Source organism: Phoca vitulina, unplaced genomic scaffold (genome assembly GCF_004348235.1).
Source record: "Phoca vitulina isolate PV1807 unplaced genomic scaffold, GSC_HSeal_1.0 scaffold10, whole genome shotgun sequence".
In the NCBI taxonomy this organism is placed as follows: domain Eukaryota; kingdom Metazoa; phylum Chordata; class Mammalia; order Carnivora; family Phocidae; genus Phoca; species Phoca vitulina.
Genome location: NW_022589713.1, coordinates 28,110,511 through 28,131,041, shown reverse-complemented (window position 1 = coordinate 28,131,041; position 20,531 = coordinate 28,110,511). Strand labels below are relative to the sequence as shown.

Genomic DNA, 20,531 nt, shown 5'->3' with positions numbered 1-20,531 from the left:
CTACTGATTGGAACTGTTAAAAGGCAAAGATAGTGTGGCTGGTTGCTGAATCATTTAATTGTAGGACTAATAAGAGATGTTCTCTCTGGGACCTAAAAGAAATAGCGACACTAGAATATTATGTATAAAGAGGCCAAGAAATATTGTTTTGCACTTCAGTAATTTTTGAAGGTGTGAAATTTATTTACTTGTAACTTAATGGAGGAGTATCAGCAGCCTCGTTGGCTTCCTAAACCATGTAACTGAACTCTGTTGAGGAAAGAAAAAGGGAGGAGAAATTCTAGAGAAAATTTAGTGCTAACAATTATTTTTCCCTGGGAATTGAATACTGTTAGTTTTATCAAAATAAAACAAATGGGATAACTATATAAACATGTTAATTCAGTAGTTGAGACATTTGATAATGAAATGGTAAGAAATTCCAAGTTAAGTTTTCATTTGTAATTTAGGCCATATTTGTAAGCCCAATGCACAATATAGAATGAAGTTGTATAAGATATAAGCTCCCCATGAGAACTTTACATATAAGTTTTGGAATCTAGAGATAGGATTGGGTATTTTATGAGGCATCCATAGATCAAGAACAGCTATCAATTTGTACCCTCACTACTTAATAAATTGAGGTCATTAGTCCTGTGCTGGACTTAGAGTTATTTGAGGGGGTATAGTTATGTACAGGTGTATTAAATGATACTTCATGATATTGCTACTCCTGTTCATTATAAATAATTGCTTCTTTTAAAGACACTTCAGTTTTCTAGGTGCAGACTAAACCAGTGGTTTTAAGTAATTTGTTTGAAGTTACATCTGTTGGGAAGTACTGACTGTAACTTGAATTGGGAGAAAATGAATGTTCTTTTAAGATATTTATTGAAACATTTTAATCAGGAAACTTACATGAAGGGTGCTGTCAGGAAGGGGGTTGCCAGCAATGCATATGATAGGTTGGAGAGAGGGGAAGAGGCCAGTCAGAAAAGTTTGCGCTAAGGACTAGGCAGCAGGTAGAATACAGTAATTGGAATGGTGGCAGTAGAAGTGAAGTAGAATTCAGTGTTGGTGTCTTTTACTTTTTGTTGATGACCCATTAAATCAAGCACCAAAAACCTGAGAAAATGGCTGAAATCTTTTAATGACTAAATGAATATGCTGTAAGTAATGAACCATTAGACTGTAAGCTCCTTGAAGGCTAATTAATCATTTTTGTGGTCTCAGTGCTTGACACATTACATTGCTTATAGTAGTCATTCAACCTTTTCTAAAGTGAAAAAAAGTAAATAAAAGAGAAAACCCCTGTACTGGTTTGCTAGGACTGCCATAGCAAAGTATCACAAACTTAGTGGCAGAAGCAACAGAAATACATTGTCTCACCATTTTGGAGACAAAAAGTCTGAGGTGAAGGTGTTGGCAGATTTGGTTCTTTTTGTGGGCTGCGGAGGAAGGATCTGCTCTAGGCCCGTCTTTGGCTTGTAGATGGCTGTCTTTTCCCTGTGTCTTCACATCATCTTCCCTCTGTAGGTGTCTAAGTGACTGCTTGTATTACCCCTTACAAATAAGAACACCAGTCATATTGCATGAGGGCCCACCTTAATGATATCATTTTAACTTCATTTCTTCCTTAAGGCTCTGTCTCCAAATAAGGTCATACTCTGAGGTACTGGGGGTTAGGACTTAAACATAAGAATTTTGGGGCATCGTAATTCAACCAGTAATAAGTCTCTTTGAAGTTGATAGGGCTGATAGGCCTATGGCTAATGACATATACAATGAATCAAAAAGTACAGATGGCCATTCTACAGTTAATGTCAGTAAGGGACCCACAGCTATATGTCCATTTCTAATTAATACCAGGTAATGTAAGTTTCACCTCAGTTTTACTGTTTTTCAATTTGTATCTGCAGTTTGACAGCTAACCATTGTACTGGTTTCCATCTAGTGGCAGAAATAGGAGATTGGAGGCTGTGCAAAGTACAATAGAACTAATTTCCTTGTCTCCTCTTCCACTTTATTTTACATTGTTTAGAATAATTTAAAGCATTATCCACCCCCATCACCCAGACTTCTTAAATTTTAGGAAAACAAGCATTATCTAAGTATTATGGGTAATAATGAAATTACATTTATAATGTTGTAGTAGGTGGGTTTTTATGTACAATTTTGAACAGGTAGTCATTTATCTAGAACAGATGTTCTCCAAGTGTGGTCTCTGGATCAGCAGCACAGCCTTACCTGGAGACTGTTAAGAAAAGCAAATTATTAGGCTCTATTCCAGACCTATGGATCAGAAATTCTAAGGGTGGAGTCCAAAAATCTGTATTTTAATAAGATCTTCAAGTGATTCTGTATACACCAGCGTTTAGGAACCACTTATATATTGTGAATATAAGTATACTGTACAGTACCTAATTTTATTGTTTTCAGTAATTATAGAAGCTTAGAGTTACATGTATTTTTCTTTCTAATATTCTTTTGGTTATATTATCTGCTACTGAGATTTTGTTTAGGAATGGTACCCAAAGTTATTACATTATTTTTATGGGAAACCATTAATTTCTATTGTTGGTTTATTGTGTGTCTTTCTAGAAATGTTTTATGCATGTAAAACCAAAGAAGTAAAACTCTCTTGCTCTGTGTGTGTGTGTGTGTGTGTGTGTACTTCTTTCCTCTTTTTTCTCCATCTACGGATGGTAACATAGGACCTTGCTATTTTCAGTTATCATTGTAACTTAGACTTTCTGTATTAATGCATCATTCTTTTGTTTGTCTTTCTCTTCTTTCTTCTTTTTAAATAGCTATATAGTATTACCACTGTATGCCTGTACAATAACTTATTTAACAAGTCCCCAGTTGATGGACATTTAGGGTTATTTCAACAGTTTGCTATTTTAAAAATTCTGTGAGAAATATTCCTGTGAGTGGAGTACAGAATATTTTTTAAAAAATTCACACTAAAAACTCACATGCATATATAAAAGTTAATATTTTTATTATTTCATATGTGCAGGTATATTTGTAGTATAATTTCCTATGAATGTAACTACAAGGTCAAAGAGTATATATATATACTCGTAATTTTGATAGCTATTTCCAAATCATCTTCCAAGGAGGTTACACCAGTTTATACCCCCTTTAGCAGATATAAATTATTGTTTCAAAATGTGTTTATTTGAAGGTACACCAGTGTTATATACTAGTGTTATATTTTTGAAGAAAACATCTATGTTAAGCTAAAAAGAAAACACAAAACTTAAACTAGTGTCTTCGACAAACAGTATATAAAGATTACTTCAGAGTTTCTTACATTAAGTTATAATATATTTTAGAAACTTCTTGATGCATAAATTGAAGATAGGTTTGAAGATTGTCTCCACTAATCTGAAGTAAATCTACATTTAGTGATTCATTAAAAAGTAATTTTTACATATCTGGAAAAACATATCTTTGAAATAGTTTTGGTTTACTGTCAGTGAGTACTTGGACAATCTTTAAATGTGGGGATTATTTGAGATACTACATATGTAGTTGTTTAAAAATTTATGATTTTTTTTTTTGGTAACCGCCATAATGTTTTTAATTAAAACTCTTTTTAGGTTTTTCATTTACGCAGTATCATTGGTTTATATTGTGTTAATCATTTCAAAATTTAAAATGAAGCAGTAGTGAGACACAGAGCATTGGTTTTTTTGTGTGTGTTTTTAAAAACATTCTATACTCCACCCACCCTCCCCTCCCCCCTTTTTAACACTCTCTTAACTTAAAACTACTAAACAGATTTTTATTTTAATCTTTGGAACAAAAAATGTTCTCTTGGGCTGATACCAGTACTTTCCATGCCAAGTTACAGACCGGAATCTATTTTTATAGGCCAAGATATAAACCTCTGAAAACCAGAGTTTATAATGGAAACATTGACAGGTCCTTAACTATCACAGCACACATGGCACTGCTGAAATCATAAGGTACAAGGCACAAGATTTCACATGCTGGGTGAGCGCTGAATTTTTCAGTAATTGTATTGTCAAATGCCTTTCAGCTAGGGTTTAATAAGCATCATGTTCAAATGGAGCTGTGTTAGGGGCCATGAGAGCACATTGTCTGGGCCTGATTCCTGCCCTCTGAATGCTTATACAGAAGCACACAGACGCTGAAAAGCACTGGGATAAACCTGTTGGGGGACAGCTTAGAGAAGGGATTTGGTGGGAGAGAAATAGGTGAACTTCTTTACCTCTAGATCTCATTTGTGGTACAGCCCTGAAAATCCTGCATGTTTTCGCACGTAGGTCATTACACGTGTGTTCTGGGTATTATTACAAAGTAGGTAAAACTGATCAGTGACATCTTCATTTTAATAGTATCACAGAAGAAAGTTTAAACTTTATATTGTTACATAATCAAGGAAGTTTGATATTGGGTAGTTAGGTGAATTGAGAACTTAACCATTTTACTTTCTCTTTGAGGGATCCTATCTAGGTAAAAAAGGAAGGAAGGAAGGAAGGAGCTTTCTTCAAAGACTACATTTGATTACTCAGCTTTATTTGATTAAAGAAAAATCATTAAAACAACCACCCTGGGTCCTTTGAATCACTATACAGTGTTTTAGTCATATTTTAGTTTAAATGGGACTAGTCCTCTTACCATTAGTTAATGAATGCCATCAGTTAATACTAATGAATGGCCCTACAGTGTTTTAAGTACTTTAAAGGGAAACATGAACTCAGAACATGTCAGATACCTTTATGGGAAAATAGTTAAAATGGTTTAAGGGTGCATATTTAATTTGAATGTTCATGGCGGGTGGGATTCTTGAATTTGTAACACCAACATTGTCTACTTTCTTACTGCCTTTTATCTTGTTAAATTCTGGAGAGAAGTGGAGGTGTTATGTCAGATATGCTATCTCAGAGGCATTGTGAAGTGTTAAGAAAACCAGTATCTTGTGGGAAGATAATGAAGTGATAGTTTGTTGCTACAGATTTTGCAAGTACTGCCAGAAGAAATAGGTAAAAGGAAGATGTTAATTTGAATCTGAATCAGATTTTCTGTTGTAGTTTAAATTTGCCTTATCCATTGACCTATATCCATATACGTTTAATAAGATTTAGATAGGAGACATGCTTGACATCCCAAGAGGCATCTTTTTATGTTTCAGACTGGTTTTCCACTAATAAAGAGAATATGGACATTTTTTGAGTAGTTTAAGATTTTTGAATCTGTGATTAAATTTCTTCCCCTAATATGTTAGAAATAATGCCTTTGTGAAGGATGGAAAATTTCTAAATGTAAGCTATTTAAGTCTGTACAGTTGTACTAGTTCTGGAATAGGGGGTCCTCATTTGACCTATTTCTTTAGGGAGTAAAATATGTACACTAACTCTCTTGTCTACTTCTCTTTGCCATTACTGTAGAAAACCTCACCACATATTTCAGGAACCATGGAGTTGATCTTGGTTACTTAGGTTAAAGGTAATACCACCTCATATTTTAAAAGTAGCATTTTATTTCACTACAAGGTAAAATGGAGGAGTGTGTGATATATCTAGATCTATAGACAGACACTAAGTTCCTAGATTTACAGATTTGTCTGCCTTATAAATTGTTCCAGAAGCAAAAGTACAATGATGGAAGCATATACTAAATAAAACCAAAATCCAGAAAACTTGTTAGAGCTGACTAAACTTAGTCTCTTGTAATTCACATCCATAGCTGAGAGGGCTGGTAACAAATCCGACAACTCACAAAATCTATTCTATACTGATTGTATTAATAAATTTATCTGATGCAGTCTTACCACTAGCAGTTTCTAACTGAAACAGTTTTGAGGAAGGGCAATATTTTTAATCAGTGAAAAAAGAGACTTAGATTTTGTTTTGCCTTTGTGCCTCACAAAGCAGAGATTGTGTGAGTTGGGGCAAAGATTTTCTTTCCTGGGCTCATTCACATGTTCATCCTCCCCTATCATTTTCTCTTATTAGGACTTGATATACAGACACTGGGCTAGGAGCTCCTGATCTTCAGTAGTCAGTAGGTGTCATTTACTCAGAAACAACTAAAGATACTGAATTCATACAGAATAAAATCAAATTACATTTAGTATTATATTTTCTTATATGGCTCTCTAATTTGGTTGGTTGGTTGATTGACTGTAGGTATTTCATTTCTCCAAAATACTAGAAGCATCCCGAGGACTGTCATCTGTCTAGATGCCCTTTTGTGTGACTTGGTTTTCCATCCTTTACTATACTTTTTCTATGCTGACTCCTTTTTACCTTATCTTCCTCCTTCTAGTGTACCATAGTCTTGATATTACTTCTGGGACTGATCTTTTATTCTTAACTTTCTGAGGAAAGGCTCTTTTCTGAAGAAGGTCCTGAGTGGATGACCCAGGTGCTCAGTGTTTTTCCTCATTTGAGACATGTAATGTGGTCTCCATCATATCATCTCTCACTCCCGTGCACAAGCCCCCCATGCCTTTCCATCTCACTCAAAGTATAAACCAGAGTCTTTTCATGGCCTAAAAGGACATAAAGGGCCTCTCTCCTGTCCCTCCCACCCCATTTCTCTTCATTCACACCCCATCCTTCTTTGTCCCTCCAAAACTCCTAGCTGTTTCCCATTTTAGGGTCTCTGCATTTGCTGTTCCCAGCAAGCTCTGCCCCCAAATGATCCAGTGGCTTGTTCCCTCATTTATTCAAATGCCACCACCTTCTCAGGGCCTCCCAAGACTACACTTTCACAAATAAGCTCCCAGCTCTCAAGCTCTCAGTGATGCCCCATCATACTCTGTCCCCTTATCCTCTTTACATTTTCTTCATAACATATGTCACTACTTGACATGTAAATTATTTTTTATGCTTAGTTTATTGTTTTTCTTCCCCTAGAATGTAAATTCTCGGAAGACAGAGACGTTGACTGTCTTGTTCACTTCTAAATGATTACCTTCTAGCCTAGCTGCTCCCATACGGGAGGATTCAACAAGTATTTTCTAAGTTGAATGTATGTTACACTTGTGCAGTCCCTGCTTTGTCCAATTTCTGTTTCCTTCTTTCCTTTCTCAGTAAACAAATTGAGAAGATATTATGTGAAATCTAATTGCAGTGTATAAGGTAGAGAACAAATCTTATGGGATATTTGAAGGATTTGTGTTTTTGAACTGTAAGTACCCTTCTGTCTTTGCTCTCATTCTAATAACCTAATTGTGTAAACATCATCAGAGCAGTGGCAGTGTGATGGTGATAGTAATAACAATAATAGCTAGTATTTATTGAGTGCTTACTATGTATGTGCCCAGTATTTTTCTGAGTTCTTTAGGTTTGTTTGTTTAATCCTCACAAAAGCTGTGAAATGGATATTTCTCATTTTACTTTGAAGAAACTAAGGGACAAAGAGTTTAACCACCTTACTAAGGTCAGATAGTTAATAAGGGCATTTCCTCAATTTGAGCCTACAAAATGTGACTCTGTCACTGGTGTCAACAAAAAGTAGATTATGGAAATTTCCTTTGGTGGGAATTGTAAAGCATGGTAGTGGAAAGAAGTATGATGCCAGTGCATTCTAGGAGGAGGGGCTTTTCTTTCTTGCCTTTTGATTTTTTTGGAAGAGAGAAAGCCTGTTTTGTTTACTTTTTCCTTATTAGAAGTAGAAATACGGGATTGGCTTTTATATGATCTAGTTTCTGAATTTATCCATTTAATTGTTTGGAGCAGAATGGAATGGAGTTAGGAAGCATTTCAGAGAGAAGGGAGCCATTGAGATGAACTTTGGGAAGTGATTAGTGGGATCTGGTCTGATAGATATTTAGTCAGTAATATTTACTGTTATTTGCCAGATCATGAGAATAGAAGAGTGGTTTTGTTTTGTTTTGTCTTGTTTTGTTTTGTTTTAAAGAAATATTTCCGAGAGAGAGGAATGGGGTTGGATAGGTTTTTTTGACCAAGGCTAGTTGCCCAAATAAATAGAGGTGGGAGAACACTGGATGTCTTTAAAGAATGAAAAGATATAAAGGAGAAGATTAGAAAGATAGATGTGGGTAGATCATGAAAGGTATTGAGAACCGTAGGTGTATTTATATGTCAGCAGGCATCATGGAACCTTGATTATCCCTTGACTTCTTAGAGTTAGAGCTCTTCTAATACATCTCCTTTGCTATGGGATTCTGTCTTGCATTACATGGTATGTACATTTTCTATATTCTGCCTCCTATCAGATTCTAAGTGTTAAGACAGCAAGGATGTTGCCTCTCCTCGTTCTTTATTCCCTGGAGTTCCTTTCCTAGTACCAATATACACAGTGGGAAGACAGTAGGAATGTCTTAAAATGAATTTCTAAAGAAGTCTGAATTCATGTCCCAGCCACTTAGTGTGTGCCATTGAGCTGAGATCCTTAACCTGTTCATTTCAATATCCACATATATAAAATAGGGATGATAATGATGCCTTTCTGATAAGATGCTGAGGAGATTGAATGGGATAGTAACATAAAGCACAGTGTCTAGCTGGCATTTACTAAGCATGCAGTAATCATCAGTACTGCACACCTCTCTTAGCATAGAGAAAGCGTTGAACAAATTATCATAATCATTCTTTATTTCTTTTTTGTTCAGGAACATAATCAGTTGTTCATTGTACCATATTTACAAAGGGAAAATTTGGTTTCCTTTAAATCATTCTTTTCAGAATGCATCCTGCAACATTATTTGCCATATGGGGACCATTTAAAGTATACATGAATGGTAATTTAATTTACACTGTACTTATGATTTTTTAATACTGTATTAAAATTATTATGTATCTGTGATTTCTTTTTTCTAAAAAATCCTATAAATTATTAAGCAAAAGACTGCATAGTTGAAAACTGGGCAAAAGATATGAACAAGCAGCTCTTAGAAAAGATGACCCAAATGGCTAGTAAGTAGCCACAGGGGGTTCCTAGATATTTGGTCAGACATTATTGCAGGTGGTTTTGTGAGGGTGTTTTGGATGAAATTAATATTTACATGGGCAGAAGTAGATTGGCTCTCATAACGTGGGTGGGCCTCATCTAACCGGTTGAAGGCCTGAATAGAACAAAAGGCTGACCTTACCCCTAGCAAAAGGAATTCTACAGCAGACTGACTTGGACTTCATCTACATCCTCTCTTTCTGATGGCCTTCAAGCCGTATTATCATTGGCTTCTCCTATCTGACAGCCTTTGAAATAGAACATTGGCTCTCCCTGGATCTCCAGCCTGCCTTCCTGTTCACCCTGCAGGTTGAACTTGCCAGGTCTGTGTAATAAAACTCTCTCTTTCTTCTACTTTTTCTCTAAAATCTTCTCTTGGTTTGTTTCTCTGGAGAACTCTAATAGAACAGATGAAAGGATTTTCAATCAAGAAGTAGTCAGGGAGATGCTAATTAAAACCACAGTGATATACCACTTCATACCATTCAGATTGGGGGTGGGGGGAAGAGGCTCATATTAAGAGCTAGCAGGGATATAGAGAAATAGGAACTGTCCCATACCAACACATAAATTAGTATAGCCACTTCAGGTAGAAGTTTGACATAATTTTGTTAGAGTTAAAGATAGGCAAACAATTTGATCTAGCAATTTTACTTCTAGATTAAAATTACTAGATTCATCAAAATAAGATTGCATTAAATGTTAAGGTATGATATCTTAAAATTTAGTTTTGTGTTAACATGATTCCATGAAAATTCTTTCATGATCCATTTTTATATTTGGTTGCTTATTTAACTATAGATATACGTATGTGGCTTGCCTATGGGCTCACAATTGCTGTTTTGCAGACTTCCACAGGGTACTCAATAAAATAATTTTTTTTTTTTAAAGATTTTGTTTATTTGTTTGACAGAGAGACAGTGAGAGAGGGAACACAAGCAAGGGGAGAGGGAGAGGGAGAAGCAGGCTTCCTGCTGAGCTAGGAGCCCGATGCGGGGCTCGATCCCAGGACCCTGGGACCATGATCTGAGCCGAAGGCAGATGCTTAACGACTGAGCCACCCAGGCGCCCCCTCAATAAAATAATTTTTGAAATGAGATGGTTTAAAGAAGTATATCAGGAATTTCAGTCACTATGTCCATTCTGAAATTCTAGTAGTAACTAAAAAATATAGATTAATTTTCATACATTTTTTGGGTGTTAACACTTTTCTGTCAGTAAATTGCTAGAATGATTTTGTAAAGAATGATCATCCTGTTCCAAAAGGGTGTGTGTGGCATATAAAAATAATCCATATTGTACTAGAAGGCAAAGTATTAGTTTCTCAAATATGGGAAAGAGAAAAGATCATACCAATGTATTTGTGTAATTATGTAAGTTTACTGTTTTGACCACTTATGTTCACTTAATACTTAAATAACAAGTGGACTTTCTTAAATATTTAGTAAAAACTTAGAGCTTCATACTGCTTGGACAAAGTCTTCCTATGGCATTAAAAATAACTGGACATCTTAATCTTTTACTTGATTTTTCTAGGATTTAAAATCCTAGCTATTTAAAATATTATTGAATGGAGCACTTGGTGTTATACGCAAACAATGAATCATGGAACACTACATCAAAAACTAATGATGTAATGTATGGTGATTAACATAACATAATAAAATAAAATTAAAATAAATATTATTGTATATATGGTTTTTAAAGTTATAAGAACACTTTTTTTGTTTTTGCTAAGGAAGACTTTGTAAAAATGTACTTAAGTGAAAGTGAGTATATTTGGACTTGGGTGGGGGGAGATTATTACCTGGTTTCAAAAGCCTCTATAGGAAAAAATTACCTTATGATAATGTCACTTGAAGTGCTTGATCCTATTTAGTTCATTAGAAATTAAGATAAAATTTCCAGGCCCTAAACAGTTTTCAGAGCTTCATATCTCTATTTATTTAACTCAATATAATTCCAAGTGACTATGTCATTGTTTTGTAAATGGGTAAAGGGTGGCATGAAGTTTGTAATCTACCTTTTAAGTGTTTGCTGAGGTTTAGGCATACATTATCAAAATTTTAGAAATTATGCAATGTTTTCATTTAAATCAGTGTGGTAAGAAATCTATATATCTGATTTAATGTACTTATCTTTTAAACATTATTGTGATATTCAGTGAAATTTTGAAGAAAGCGTGCTGTCTTCTGCTAAAGTATATACACAGGAAGAAGTATGTATATTTGCCAGTAAAAGTCTTTGGCAGTTGGAATAGGGTTTGTGTAGCCTCTCTGTTGTCCCTGTGTATACTCACGTTACTATTTGTGTATTTATTGTTTTGTTAATTGCACTCTTTCATCAACCTGTTCAGCTCCTCACTTGTTCTACATGGCATTCATGGACTTATTCTGGTTTTTCAGTATGCATTGATGTCTTGAAAAATTCTTCAGTAGTAGCCATAGAACCCTTATGCTTTGTGACATTGGGATATCATGTGAACACTGTATCATCTTCTGTTTTTTATACTTAACCCTTTTTTCTTTATCCATCTTTCATTTTACAGTGCTTGAAACTTACTTTCTTGTAAAAATATGTAGACAGTTTTATTCTCATTTTGAGGGCCCATAATGTTTACATTTTTAAGCTATACATATGTATCTTTTTTTTTTTTTACATGAACATTGTGGTTTTGGTGTTAGAAAATATACAGACAGAAGTTATATATATACAAGTCTCTTTTGGGTAAAGATGGAACTATTACAATCAACATGAATAGCAAAGACTCAGAGAATCTCTCAAGTCCTATTAGTTTCCAGTGAAGCTCAAATTCATTATTTACAGTAGGTTACTATTTTAGGTGACTGTCATTTTCTGTTATCAATTATAGAAAAATCTCTATATATGTCATCAAGTTGGAAAATTGGAGTTTTTATTGTCTCTATAAATAATGATGATCTTCTATTATAATTGAAACATTTTTACATTCATACTGAGGCTTCTTGTTTCATATGTCCAAATATATAGAAGCTACTACTTACCATGAGCAAATAAGCGAGTCATTTCTGAAGTCACTAATCAGTTAAATTGGTGTTTTTCATATGGAGTATAACATGTCTTCACATTATGCATTATTTTTTTAAAATTTAAGGTCACACTCAGAGCTTACCATACCCCAGATTCTTATGCAGTATCATGAATATTTATTAACATTTTATTTACAATATGAGAATGAAAATGTTATATATTTGAATAAGAATGGTCTCAACAAGTTAACAAAGCTCAATTTTCTTTGTTTTTTGTTTTTTTTTCTTTTTTCTAAATGCACCTATTTTCCTTAGTGGTAAAGATAATCTCACTGTTAGAATAGTCATATACTCTATCTCCATTCAGTAGGGTCCTCAGTGGCTCTTAGATTTTTGTTGGGTTGTTTCATTTTTCTGCATTTGGTAGGGGATGATTTCCATTAAGAAATTGGTTTGTTCATTTGTTTATTATTATATTTATTTGCAGTTAATTACGGAAATTGAAAGACAAGTTGCTGTGGGGCCGGGTACTTTGAGTAGTATTATCTTGGTCTTTCCCATCAGTGATTACTAATTAATGATTACTAGATTGCAGCTCTGGAAAAATAACTCTCTCCTGCTTTGGGGTGAGTTTTTTTGGGATCTTACTCTCAGAGTTTTGATCTCATTTAATCCTGGGACTCCTATAATGAGCATACCACATATTTTCCCATAGATACTCATCTTCATTTATCTATTGGTAGGGTTGTTAGATAAAGTACAGGATGCACAATTAAATTTGAATTCCAGATAAATTGTGAATACTTTTTAGTATAAGTACGTTATAGATACTACTTTTATTGTTTTCCTGAAATTCACATTTGACTGGGCATCTGTATTTTTTACTTTATTTCAATTAATTAATAATTTCAATTAATTAGCTAGTGCTAAGTCTGGCCACCTATTTCCTGGGCTCTTTGCTCACTCAACTTTGAGCTCCTTGGGTGAAAAGGGCTGGATGTACCTTAGTTCATCTATACCTAGTTTTCCTATCTCCGTGGTAGTCTGGTGATTTTTACCAACTGAAAGAATAAAATCTCTAATCAGCCATAATGTTTCTTTATCTGAGTATTTATAAAGCAACTGTGTTTGACTGAGTTTGCCCTTTTATGTGAGTTAAGTTCATTGAAAATCATGTTTCAGTGAAATGTTGCAGATCTTAATATTAATTAAAAAAATTTCATCTCCCTTTCTCTTCACTTCTCTTCATCTCTTTTTCCCTTCTCTTTCCAGCTCTTACTATAATTAGCTAGCATTAACAGCAAATGTTTACTTTAGTTAAATTATTCAGAACATTTATTTTACTTGTCAAAGGTTAGATCAAGTTGTTGTTTGAACTGGTAATTAAATGCAGCCTAATATGCTCTCGTATTTATATGCAATATAAGCTTGGTTCCTCATCATTCTGTATAATTTTGATGTTCAAGGCTGACATTTCAAAAAGGTTTTCTCTTTTCAAATATTGCTCATTCTTCTTGACCACCTAATTGTTATAGTTACCTTGATTTTATGAAAACCTGACTGAGTAGTTTAAAGGCTTGAGGTGTTCTCTGTATAAAATAGGGACAGTCACAATTGGAAGTATTTTGGTATGGCTGTATAATAACAAAAGATTTGGTCATTAGGCGGAGCTACTTTCCCAGTCTTTGCGTCTTGAGCATCTGTTCTAGAGAACTCTGAAAGCAAATAAGGATATACTGTGGAGAGCTTTTTGTTAGACCACTTTAACTTTTTATAATGCTCAATTTTCTCTCGGTTTATATAGTCACAACTGCCACTTTCTATTACTCTATAGCATTTGAATATTTGAAAGACCAAATATATTCTTATTTTGTAATATAAAATATTTAAGCCCACCTGTGAACATTTCATATATTCTTCTTATTTCTGAATATATATATATATATATATATATATATAGTTTATGAATCTAGTTTATTTCTATAGTGGATTGTTTGCCCTAAGCATCTTGTTCTGGTAGCCTGGAAACTGTAAGAATTAAGTCTTATAATTTTAATTTTCTTTTGATCATTGTTCTTAGGATGGTAGACCCTTATGTATTCCTATACCTGTTTAATTGGCAACACTTAGATAGTACAATTGTGTGGTTGGTAAAAGTGAATTAGGTTTTCAAGATTTTATCAATGAGTGATATTTAATATTGAATGACATGTATTAAGACAAATGCTTTTATATATAATTTATTTGGCATTGTAAATGCATTTATCTTGTGAGAAACAGAACCCCTGTTGTCAGATGAAGTATTCTGGAAAGGTTTGGAGTAAATAAATAATAAAACTACTTTGATACACAATCTAACCAATATTAAATATTAAGACTTTCAGATGATTGATTTTAATACTTAATTAACTTATTCAGAGTCCAATGTAACCCTCTTGCATTAAAGATTGACAGAATTTAAAAATAGAACTTTATTCTTTCTTTCTTTGCTTTACTTCTTTCTTCACTTTTTCTTTCATTCTTTCTTCCTTCCTCCTTTCCTACCTCCTTCTCTCCCTTACGAGGAAGACTTTAGAACATCATTATTCCCAAACATCAAATTTACCTCTAGCTGCCAACATTTTTAAATAAAGGAGGTTTTTTTAATCATTAATTCTATAGATAATGTTCAGTTACTCTCTCTCTTAATTATGAAAATACAGCTTCTATCAAAGTTTGTTGCTTTTATAGCCAAGATGTCATGTTTTAGGTTATATACCCATCATGGTAAATGCATGCTATCGTGACAGATACTTATTCATACCATATCCTCTCTCCCTTTGATAACTGTGCTCTGGAAATAGTTCATTTAAGCTCTTTGATATGCTTTTCTTATAGGAGATATCTTTATGTAAAGTAATATTACTCTGTCATTTCAGTGTTTGACTTTTAAGTTTACCATCAGTCAAGAATTTAAATGAATGAAGTATGCGTATATGAGCTTTTCTGAATATGGATGTCTTTAGAAGACACAATTCAGAATGCTAATTCTCTGCCTATGTATTAGAAGCTGTGAAAGAATGAATACACATTGAAAATACATAGAACTTGGATTCAGAGGGTATAAATTATTTCTCTAAAGGCTTTTGTTGACATGATACCATTTTAAAAGAAAAAAAAGTTATTGAACTGACCTGTCCTTTTGTCTGTATAATGCTAATTTGAGATTTTCACTTGAGACTGCTTGTATTGCTTCACTTGACATGGAAAATAATATTGTTTTGAAATTTTATTATTATTATTATTATTTTTTTAAAGATTTTATTTATTTATTTGACAGAGAGAGCGAGAGAGCACAAACAGGGGGAACAGTAGAGGGAGAGGGAGAAGCAGGCTCCCCGCCAAGCAGGGAGCCCAGTGCGGGGCTCAATCCCAGGACCCTGAGATCATGACCTGAGCTGAAGGCAGACGCTTAACGACTGAGCCACCCAGGCGCCCTGAAATTTTATTAAATATATTTTAAAACTGTCATCTAAGCTTTAGTGCTAAACTCTTACCCTCTCATTAAATATTAACTATTTTCACAAGACTTACCTTCTTTCAGGCAGATCACTTTTATCCTGAGATTTAATATTGCAAGAACCAGATTTGTAAAGCCAATATAACTGTCCTTAAGATTAGTCTTGGATTTTAAATGGCAGTTTCAGCCTAACGTGTCAATTCCTGTGACCAGGATAGCAGTAAAACCATATTGTATAACCAGTTTTGAGTTTTGTGAATTTTGAGTTTATGTGAAGCAGAAAATTTAACTGTTATTTATGGTAATGTAGCAAAGAAGGGATATCTCCTTTCTCAAGTCTTAGAAGGTATATTGCTGTGTGTTCTGAATTAGAAAAAATAAGATTGCCTTCAGTTTTAAAAATTCTGAGGGTTTTGTCAGGGAAATTCTCAAGACAGATTGACATTATTTAAGAAAACTGAAATCCATCAATTATGAATTTTAGTAGTCCTTTACTCTAAGGTATTTATTTTTGGTCATTATATATTTTTCTCTCCATCTGCCTTTTATATAGAGAAGATTAAGTCATATCAAATACAGAAGTCTGGGTTTGTAATACAAATACAAGATGTAATGGTACATTGTGCCTTTCAAAATGTTTATGCCATTTTGACTTTTAATAATGATTATCTTAAAATTTTTAGGTTAAAAAAAGTTCCCTTAATTACTTTATTTGAATTTTTTTCAAATATTTTCTTACGGTCTGATATTTATAGGTGAAAGATTATTCATAATAGTGGTTAAAATGAATATAGACACATTTGTTTAAAAACCTTTGATATTCTTCTTTGTAGTAGTCAAATATTTTTACTCTTGGTCTTATCACAAAACACAAATTGGAAAATTTTTAAGAGAATTACTTCACATTTAAAAGCAGCACTATATTGTGGTTTTATAAGGTAATCACAATAGCAGTAGCCAACTTGCAATTAAATATTTTTTTATACTAGAAAGCTACAGTAGCCTTTGTATTTAAAACCAAACAAAAAACAAAGCAGCACCTGCTTAATAAGTTACTTTTGAACAAGATTATTATTTAAATCCATAATTAAAAGTAAGAACATCATGTAAACTTTTTCTTCAACAGATTTCTTGAAAATAACTCATTATTACTATTTAGCCAGTTTGCTTTATTTGAATATAAAAGAATTTTAGTGATTCAGTTTCAATCTATAGGCATAATAAATTAGAATATAGTGGATGCCTAATTGTACAGACTAGTTGTAGATATTTGGTAAATTTTATATGTTGGTTATTGATTATAACCATAGATGTTGGTTTCTAAAGAATTATTATTAAAGCTAAAATCAGTGAATGACTTCTTGAACCTAACTTTCTCGAAGGAGTCAAAAAGACCTTAAGTATCTTTGAAAATCTTGAGTGAATATATGAACATCATCATGTTGTAGAGTATCTTATTTTAGCTAGAAAGGTGTGTTTTTTTTTTAATGTTCTTTTAAAACATATACTTTGATATCAGTTTGGTAGTTACTTGTTTATCTCTCATAAAGTTCAAAGTACATAAAATTCCCTTATTTGTATATTTTAGGTATGTGAAGTGTATAACAGCGAAAGTGTACTATAAAAATAAAAAATTAAGGTAATGATATGAAAACATGTCTAGGATATTAAAGAAATTTTATGGAAATCTGGCTGTTAACTTGGAATATGCATTTTCAAATGTTTTCTCTCATATTTTCAAAAGTATAACAAAATGTATGGAGAATATGAATCTTAACATTAAAATAGTTGTCCATGGGCCAAATACAATTTTGAAATGTGTTTAATCTATTCCACACAATTTTTTTTTAATTGGAATTATTTGCCAACACTTTAAAGAGATTTCACATAAAATTCTGGATTTCTAGCTTGTCTTGAATAAGCCAAAGCAGAGTAAAGGGTGTTTCAGTCATTCACAGACCCCATCCTCTTATGCCCCTTTGCTTTATACCTTGCCTGTTTGTCTCATTGACTTACTGAGAGCCAAATATAGTGCCGGAGTAAAGAATGTGAGCTCTAGAGCTAGACAAGATAGCTTTCTGGCTTCAGTACTTACTACTGGTGTGACTGTAGACAAATTAGTTAATCTCTTTGTACCTCAGTTTTCTCTTTGGTAAAATGAAAATGATGAGGAAGGTATGTCAGTAGGGCTGTTGGGAGGATGAAATGATGAATATGCATGAAGCATTTAGAGTGGTTTTGACTTATATTCATTGCTCAATCGACGTTCATTTCGATTAATAATGCTCTTTGCTTGACCCCTTTAGGCATTTGAGCTTGATGGTCCTTACTTCTCCATAGCAGAGGACTTTATTTTTTAATCTGTTTATTCATTTAATCAAAATTAATCAGATTCTGTTTTATAATATATGTAACTGATCATTTAATTTTTGCTGTCCTCTACTAGACTGTATTCCCCAGAATTCCTTCAGTATTGTAAGTGCTAAATATTTGCACACAAAAGCAGCAAATAACTGATAGCTGTCTAGATTTGTGGATTTAGGACTTGATTTATGGCTTTAGAAATTCTTACTGTATGTTGGCAGTGAAAGTTTTCTGCTTTCTGTAGTGTTGGTTTTGCTTACCTTTTTGCTTTTGTTTTAGCCACAATCTAAGGTGGGTGTGAGTGTGAGTGGGTGAGAGTTGGAGAGTTCTGGTAAAACTCAGAAAATGTACAAGAGTATTTACAAAGCGAGAGTTTTAGGGAGAAACTAAGCAGGATAGAAGAGCATGTTGTGTTGGGAAGAGGCTGGTCAAAGATTTGTATATTCATTGGCTTTTCTGGAACCTTTTCTCCGTAAGTGGAGTCCATATCCTGTAAAATTATATACTTGTTTTCGTTGGGCTTCTTTTTCCAATTTATCATTCCTCATTTACTCTTCCTATATCATGTCTCTCCCTTCTCTTGAAACTTAAAATTTCATGTGTTACATTATTTTGGATGAAAATTAGTGAGCCCAGTTTATTTTTTTGGAAAATTCTGATTTGGGAAGGTTATATGCAGCTTATAAACAAAGAAAATTTGTAAGTAGTTAGTGTAGCTTAAAAGTTCAATAATAATTAATTAAAAACATCTTTGTTTAAATTGAATCATTTATAGAAATCAGAACCTAGGAGAAAAACCTTCAAAATGAATTAAAAAATAGGTGGTTATTTATATAATCTTGCCTTTGTAAGCATAATAATACTAGAGGTAGAAGCCATAAAAGAGATACAGATATATTTGGGTGCACAGAAATGAAAAATTACTTATGTCACAAAAACACCATGTTATTTGAAGACAGACACACTCTGAGAAAAATATCTGTATCACGTGACAAAGGTTTAATATTCTTAAGATCTAACGAATGCTTACAAATTATGAAGATAATCATAATAAGAAACTCCATCCACAAAAGATAATAAATAAATGTCAGAGAAAACAGATGAATCTTCAGTAATCTCACTAGTTATCAAGCAAATGCAATATAAAATTTGACTATCACACTGGTCGATAAAATGAATTACCCATTCCCATTGTTAATGAGGGTGCAGGGGAATGAATTGTTCTATGTACAAATCTTTCTAGAGCATAATTTGCCAAAACTTATCATGGAGTCTTATTTTTTTAAATACATGTTTGGTCCAGCAGTGACATAAGAATTTATCTTGAACTAATCATAGGTTGGCATAGAAATATTACTAAAATATATTCATTGTAAAACTGTTTATAGTGTTGAACAGCTGAAAGCATTCTGTCTGTTCACTAATAGGGAATTGGTTACATAAATTGGTATAGTTATTTAATGGAATACTAGGGGTCCATTTGAAGTGATAATATGGTCTTTTTTATGGGATGGAAAATATCCACAATAATTTATATAATCAGTATACTTAGTATGTTAGATCACATTAAAAAATATATGTTTTAAATGCCAGAACAGAAACAGGAAGGATATGTGTAATAAAATGAAATGTTAACAGGGCTACTATTTTTAGCTAACACAATTATGAATGATTTTAGTTTGCTATACTTTCTATATTTTGAAATTTTCTATTGTAAATGGATATTGTTTTGACAATGAAATAAGAAGATGCTATAAATGGGACTGTAATTTAACTTACAATTCAACTTTCTGTGCAGAAGTTTATTGAAAATACATGTGATTGAACATTGAGGTAAAGGTTACCAGTGAAGTTCAAATTTGTGGAGAGTTGTTGAAATGGAAATTTTGTGCCACTTTTTGCTTCTTTGCATATGCCTGCCAATGTGTTGTAACAGTCCCTGAAGCCTGCGGAAAACTTGTTAATGTCTGTAATGCTCATTTAATCATTTCAATCTTGTATTTATTCCCAGTCATAGCAAAATGAAAAAATATCATTTCTCTGTCTCTTTTTTTTTTTTTAAATCTCCCAGGTAGTTACTTCGGTGACATTGTCCAGTTCTCACAATGTATCATTCCTTATCTGAAACTAGACACCCTCTGCAGCCAGAAGAACAAGAAGTGGGCATCGATCCCTTGTCAAGTTACTCAAACAAGACTAGAGGTGAGTTTTCTATACAGATACATTCTGTGGTTAATGGAAAACCTAGCAGAGAGCCTCTAGTTAGCTCTGCCTGCCTTCTGTATGTAGTTCTTTTCATGAAGCAGAGCAGGGTATCTTGAAGCACACTTCCCTGGATAGGTAGAGAGCACTCTGACACTAATGAATACCACACAACATCAACTTTCAATTATAGACAGAAGCATTAGCCAAATGTTTAATGCACTGTCATTCTTAAAAAAAAAAGATAAACAATATCTTCAGCATAGGGAATGGCCTTTGTCAAACATCCTTTAAAGAAGTCTTAAGCTTCTGGTGTTGATTTTACAGGGATTTTTTGCCTTTAAAAGTAAGTTGACATTATTCCAGGATAAAAGACTTGCCTCATTCTCTCTTCTCTCTCTCTCTTTTAAACTAATTGAAATGTGTGTCTTACTTTTAAAGATCTATACATTGAAATTGTTGAAAGAATAAAAGAGACTGTTAAAAGGTAAACTGCATTCAGGGTCTACCTTATAAAAATTTAT

General features: G+C 33.3%; 1 protein-coding gene across 7 annotated transcripts in view; it reads left to right on the top strand.

The window, feature by feature from the left end:
* TBC1D5 (TBC1 domain family member 5) overlaps nt 1–20,531 on the top strand; it is a 568,425-nt gene that overhangs the window by 197,024 nt on the left and 350,870 nt on the right. For 6 of the 7 annotated variants that reach the window (XM_032408767.1, XM_032408765.1, XM_032408766.1 and 3 more), the window contains one exon: nt 19,877–20,007. In XM_032408767.1, coding sequence (XP_032264658.1) covers nt 19,911–20,007 — 97 coding nt within the window. In that variant the 5' untranslated portion in view covers nt 19,877–19,910. Of the gene's footprint in view, nt 1–6,843; nt 7,150–19,876; nt 20,008–20,531 lie in introns of those variants that run through there. The other variant, XM_032408768.1, reaches the window with a different exon arrangement.